This window comes from Phragmites australis, chromosome 15, assembly GCF_958298935.1.
Source record: "Phragmites australis chromosome 15, lpPhrAust1.1, whole genome shotgun sequence".
Taxonomy (NCBI): Eukaryota; Viridiplantae; Streptophyta; class Magnoliopsida; order Poales; family Poaceae; genus Phragmites; species Phragmites australis.
The window spans coordinates 18,556,110-18,562,778 of NC_084935.1; the positions used below are offsets into that span (position 1 = coordinate 18,556,110).

Genomic DNA, 6,669 nt, shown 5'->3' on the forward strand with positions numbered 1-6,669 from the left:
TCTCGCCTCATCCTCACTACTCAACCAAACAACACCATCAACCCATCATTGTTATCAATGACAGTAATTAAAGCCTAAAGCTTGCGAACGGGGTTGAACCACCGCTCGACTTCTATCAAAGGATATATGCTTGGTTAAGCATTTCAGTTAACTTTTAAATTAGACCATCATCAAGTTAAACCCCAGTTACAAGAAGATGGATCACCAATGACTCAAGACGGGGTGTAATGTATCAATATAGGTTCTACCCATACAACCTGATATCAACTCAACAACATGCATAACGTACATAAAGCATATGTTATCATATTAGACACATATGATCCAAATTAATGTGAAAAATATGTTTAGATGCTTGCCTTGTTGCTCAGGCGGCTGTCTGATACTATCCACATAGAATTCACAGAACCCGTGTGGCTTGGTTTCACCTTCATCCACACCTGCGTCATGCTCCAGATCCTTGTTTACTAAAAAAGAATACGTGCAGTAATGAGTATGAATGAAGTGCAACAATGTATACTACTATATGCATAACAACAAGCTAATAGTGCAAGACATGCAAAATAATAACAAACTTTGCGATATAAATGACTTTAGAAAGTTAACATGAGGCTGGAGACTCTGGGTTGAACTCGGAACCTCCGAGTTGTGCTTCGGACAAGGGTTCTCGGTTTGCCATTTTGAATTAACTAGGAAGCTCTAAGGTGAGTCCGGAACCTCTGAATTAGGCCAGAATGTTCGGGGTGAGGCTCGAGTGAGGGTTCTTAGTTAAAAGCACCACAAATTACCTGGACCCTCCGGGTTTAACCCGGACTTTTTGGGTTAGGCAGACTTTCATTTCTCGATGATCTTCCTCAGCCAATTCGACTCGCATGTTAAATCTATCCTACATAAACGTACATATACACTATACAAAGGGTTCTAGACTCAACTTTGCACCCTAAACCCTAACTATTTTTTAGCATAATTCATTGGGGTTTTCACTGGGCTACCCAGACTATTCGGGTTCTACCCGGACTATCCGGGTTGTCTAGAGAGGTTGCTTCTAGGGGAAAACTCGACCGATTTGATTTGCGAGCCTCTCCAAACCAAAGAGAAACATGTTTGAGATATTTCATAGAGCCTAAAACTCACTCACCACCCTAGTAACACAATTCCTTGCACAAAACTCACGCCGATCCTCTCTTTTTGCTCTAAAGCTCAAGAATTCGAGAACTTCGTAAGCTTAGCTCCAAACTCAAAATCGACCCACCAAAACATGCATCCTTGCCATGAGAGACTAGGAGACTCACCCAAGATGCTTTGCTAAGGTTGGTGACCATCAGTGGAAGGTGGAAAAGCTCGGGAAGAGGAAGAACACCGGTACTCCTCATGCTTCAACCAAAAACACCAAAAGACATCCAAACCGGCTCGAATCCTTCGAGAAAATGAAAATGAATTAGATGGATGAGGAGCTTAGGAGCTAATGCTCGTGTTAGTAACACATGCATACCTCGATTCCTTCTCTTGAGGTGGGATTTTGGGGAGGAGTGCTCTTGAGAGGGAGGGGCTCCTTTAGCTTGGCTGGTTGGAGGGGCGAGGGAGCTCGGGTGGGAGTGAGGGGGAGAGAAAGAGAGGGCAGGTGGGTTGCTGCCCAAGAGAGTGAGGGGTGATTGTCCCACCGAGTGGGACCCACATATTAGAGAATAAGTCCATTTCAATTGTGAATTCATTTCTTTCTCTCCCGAATTTTCTTCTCTCATCCAATTGACTTAAACCAAGTGCTCTAATGCTCTGAAACAAAATTACTCAAATTTAAACCTAATTCTTATGAAGCATGACTAGGCTTAATTACGTAATTACAGCTTTGGGACGTGACAACAACCTCTTCCTATCCCTTGCGTCAAGTCATCTTCAGCATTGCGCATCACTTTATGCGGATGATGTGGTGCTTTTTCTTAGGCCACAGGCAGGTGAGCTTAGCTTGATCATGAGCATCTTGGAGCGTTTTGGTGAGGCATCAATCATGATGACCAATGTTCATAAGTGCTCCATTCTGCCTATACAATGCCAAGAGCTAGATATTGAGGAAGTACAAGCTGATGTGCCTTATGAAATCTCATTGTTCCCATGCAAATATTTGGAACTCCCTCTTGCTATCAAGAAGCTTACAAAGGCCGATATTCTCCCTCTGTTGGACAAGATAGCGAACAACATGCCCGGTTGGAAGGCGAGCTTGATGACGAAGGCAGGCCGCACAATTCTTATTGAGGTGGTCCTCACAGCGATCCCTATCTATCATCTCATTGTGTTGGACATTCCCAAATGGGCCATCAAGGCCATCGACAAGATAAGGTGTAATTTTCTTTGGAAAGGTCGTAAAGAAGACAATGGGGGAAGTTGAGTGGTTGCTTGGCAAAAGGTATGTCGACTGCTAGAGCTGGGCGGGCTGGCAATACACGATCTACAAGCTTTGGGATGGGCTTTGCGGATGCGTTGGTTATGGTTTTAGAAGATGAAACCGAACTGTCTGTGGGCAGGACTTGACCTACAGGTCCATGCAAACTCCAGCACCATATTCACAGTGTTAGTCACCTCCCTGGAGGGCGACACTACCTCTACTTCCTTTCGGGTGGACATGTGGTTGCACGGCAAATCACTAAAAGCCTTGGCACCAGCACTTGTCAAAATTGTGCCTCGATGGGCGCAAAACCAGCTTTCAGTTTGTGATGCTCTACTGGACCGTCGCTGGGTGCACGACATCAAGGGTGGTCTATCAACAACGGCCTTGGTACAGTACCTGCAAATTCAGCTCACACTGGGTGAACAGGACCACCATGTCTGGCAACACTCAGCATCAGGTCAGTTCTCTACAAAGTCGGCCTACCTCTCATTCTTCACATTCTTCATTGGCAATACTCGTTTCGAGCCATGGAAGGGATTATGGAAAGCTTGGGCATTGAGACGATGCAAATTCTTCATCTGGTTGGCCGTGCTCAACAGATAGTGGACAGTTGATCATCTAGCTCGGCTAAGAATGCCGCATTCGACCAGATATCCACTTTGTGATCAAGAAGACGAAACCATACAACGTATTCTCTGCTCCTATGTTTTCGCGCGGGACTTATGGTTCAGGCTCCTCAGCCAGGTCGGTCTCCAGCAGCTCGCACCCTCCGCTTCATATGACGTTTTCACGGATTGGTGGTGCCAAGCGCAACGACAAGCAGGAAAATAAAGACGCAAAGAGCTCCACTCTCTGATCATCCTTGGCACATGTTGGCTGTAGAAGCACCAATAACAACTGTGTGTTCAATGGTGCCTCACCTCAAGTGGAGATCGTCCTACAAGAGATCTTAGACGAGGCACAACTGTGGATCATGGTGCGAGCGAAGAGGCTGGAGGCCTTGTGGCAAGATTAGGAGTGCTACGAGAGGTCTCAGAAGTGGTTGTTCCTTATCGTTTCTATGGCAGGACTGTTGTTTGAGTAGCTATCCCTCTCCTTCCCCTTCCTTGCTGCAAGGGACTTCCCTTAGAGTAATGTATTTGAATCAGTTTTCTTCTATCTTAATACAAATAATACGTTGCTCTCCTACGTATTAAAACAAAAACAAGGAAGAGACTATAACAGCTATTGTACAGAAGCTGTAGCAGCTGCTAACATCTGTATTCAGCATGCATATATCTCGTCGTGTTGCAATATTGAATTCTGAAATTAAAGCATAGTTAACTTTTGGTCAATTTCAAGCAGGCAAGCACAGTAAAGGATGGGAAGAGGTGTGCGTTGAGATGTCTTATAGTGAGGAAATGATTTTACAGCATGAATACAGTATGCGATAACGTGCAGTCAAAATAATGGCTACACACAGTGCGAGAATAACAAAACAATCATGACTGTAAGCATCTTACATATTGGAACTATTTCACAAAACTACAGTGCTAGGTTACTTTAACTGCGTTCAAATTACAGAACCGGCTGATTTCACTTTTTCTTCGTTTGTCACTGCAGGCTTAGGACAGGCTTAGGAGGAGGGCATGCCAATTCCTAGGCCGAAGTTTCCGCCCTCCATAATCCTAGCCTTCAGATGGCTGAAAGAGGTTCATTAGAAAGCAGTTAGGAATACAGAGTCATTAGCATATATGAACTCAAATAACTACATGTTTTGGAATTCCTTGTGTGATCAGAGAAGCAGTTTAAACCAAAAGACGGAAAAGCAACAGAATGACCCACAATGAGATGGGTGAATGGGTTTTTAACTACCAACCAGCTACTTAAGATGCAGAAAATTAACATGGCACATAAATTGAAACTTTGACAAGCCTATAATGCAAGGTAAATGATGAGTTGTTGACATAAATGGAGTAGATGAAGTATTAGCAGTCTGTTTTATCGGACATGATCAGTAAGCCAGAAAATGCTAGTGGTTTCTAAATTTGCTACAACTGGAATCACTGTCCAACGGAAGCCTACCTCGAAGGTGTCCAACTGAAAACTCTGAAGACTAAACTTTGTATTGTGGTCCATTCAACACCACTATATTTATTAAAGATGGAATATTCCATGTCAAGTCCAGACTGTATACAATTTGTTCACCATCTTGAGCTTGACAAAAACAATTTAAGGACAGATTGCAGGGTAGTTATAACTAAATAGTAACTTGTTTTCATATAACATTACCGTGCTAAAGAACCCACCATAACATTCAAAATCAATGATTAAGCTGACCTGCAAGAAATAGAAATCTACTTTCCTAGAAGCTGGAACAAAATCACCTTATGTCTCAACAAGCAAACATTGCAAGAGGGTGCCTTTGGAATTGTGCCATCAATCTAAGAACATATTTATCTGACTTCACAGCTGAATTATGCTCTATCTTGGATAGGCCAAGAGTACCAGAACATGCAAAAAAAAAGTTGGCCTAGTTAGAGTTTGCTCAGTTCTAAGCAGTGATTATTTTCTTTAACCCTTTTTTCTTCCTTCTTTTTCATATTTTCTGATTGTCTCTCTTCCTTTTCAACGCATGGAACTTCTCTCTACTTCATCAATTAGAATACAACGTACGATGTCCCCGGTTTTTGTATTGATCTAATCAACGAAACTAGGAACCATTTTCCCAACAGAACGTACGATGTCCCCGGTTTTTGCACTCATCAATTAGAACACGAGAGATAGCTAATACATGCCCAGATAACACAAACAGGAAGGTTTCGGACATCTTAAGAAACTATATTGGTGCACTGATAGGAAATTTCCAACAAATTGGGGAACTTCGAGATCCACAAATGAACTAAAATCTGGTCCTAACAGGTCCAAAAACTGGATTGCAACATTCCAGATTAGAGATTGCAATTGATACCTCTCGAAGACGTCGGTGGCGAAGCGTGAGCCGTTGAAGCAGATGAACCAGAGCAGGATCAGCACCAATATGTCTACTCAGGTTAAAGGGGGAACATTTCAAGAACTCGCCAAACAAATGGCATAAGAGGTAGCAAACAAAATTCAGTTTTCCTTGATGCGATTCACCAAATCAATAACAACGCCCAACCAATTGGAAGAAATGCTGGTAATCCAACGAAATAAATCAATGCCTTGGAGATTAAAAAAAAGGATTTTTTTTTTTGTCTTCCCCCAAGGACGAATAGGACTAGCACCCTACCCAAACGGCCAAACCAAGTCTTGTCGGAACAGTGACACCCACCAAACGCGGATCTAACAAAACCCAGGGCGATGATGATTTGAGCAAACAAGGATGAAATTTGCAAAGAAAGCGGTCACAAATTTGAATCGGATCGAAAAAAACAGTCGAAGGATACTGAATAGGCAGCGCTCCCACCAATCGAGCATGTAGAGGCCCATGGTGACGTTGTAGAGGTGGATCTTCTTGCCCACCCAGCTCATCTCGCCAGCCATCTCCTCTGCTCTTCCTCCTCGTGGGGTGCTAGCCTTTCCGATTTGGAGGCGCGGTGTGCTTTCGCAGCTTCTATCTGAATTCTGAACTCTGAATAAATGATGCTGTTTTGGGCAGCAGATGCGGTCGATTATATACGATGAACCAGATGGGAAATTTGCGCTAAACCCCCTGTGTTATGCTGTTTCTCAAATGTAGGCAAAACTCAGTCCGTCCATCTTCCCCTTTTTTTTCTTCTCTTTTTGAGATGTTCTGCCATCTCCTAAGCAATGGCGATTCCACATATCGCCACTCCTTGTAACCCAACCGACGGATAAGTTCGCTTTGCAGTAACATGTAAGAAATTGTTGGATCAAAAATAAAGAGGACTTTTACAGTATACCTAAATGAGTGTATACCGTCCATTTTCTTCATTCGGTGGCTTAGATTGGTACAATAATACTCTATCGCCCATCAGTATCATAGGTATCATTAAAGAGTATCATGGGTATCATAAGGGTAGGATTGGAAAAAAAACTATGATAAACTTGTAAATTATATGTTTAATTAGGGAAGATCAAAATGTTAGTTTATTCTTCGGATAAGCTTTCACTTATTCTGTTTATTTCATTTATTAGGGTTTCCACCCTCCGTCGGTCGGTCGATGATGGGTGACGAAAGTCCGAAGTCCGATCAGTCAATGACGTAATTACCCTTAAGGATATCAAGATAATTACAATAATACATACTAAAATGGATAGTTGGATCATAACAATGATACTCTCCATCATCTAGTATCACGGTG

The 6,669-nt window shown here is 42.7% G+C and overlaps 1 protein-coding gene across 1 annotated transcript; it reads right to left on the reverse strand.

The window, feature by feature from the left end:
* Positions 1–3,756: 3,756 nt before the first annotated feature.
* LOC133892807 (uncharacterized) lies at positions 3,757–5,999 on the reverse strand. The gene is made up of 3 exons (XM_062333761.1): positions 5,791–5,999; positions 5,334–5,406; positions 3,757–4,065 (listed from the first exon to the last, which is right to left on the reverse strand). The coding sequence occupies exons 1-3, from the start codon at positions 5,885–5,887 to the stop codon at positions 3,999–4,001; spliced, it is 237 nt and encodes a 78-aa protein (XP_062189745.1). The 5' UTR covers positions 5,888–5,999; the 3' UTR covers positions 3,757–3,998.
* Positions 6,000–6,669: the final 670 nt, after the last annotated feature.

Bases quoted from the DNA above. Each gene is read 5' to 3' on its own strand.
- LOC133892807 (XM_062333761.1), bottom strand. From the start codon at position 5,887: ATGGCTGGCGAGATGAGCTGGGTGGGCAAGAAGATCCACCTCTACAAC. The intron at 5,407-5,790 runs GTATCCTTCGAC...TAACCTGAGTAG, and splicing joins GTGGGAGCGCTGCCTATTCA to ACATATTGGTGCTGATCCTG. The intron at 4,066-5,333 runs GTATCAATTGCA...AACCTCTTTCAG, and splicing joins GCCACCGACGTCTTCGAGAG to CCATCTGAAGGCTAGGATTA.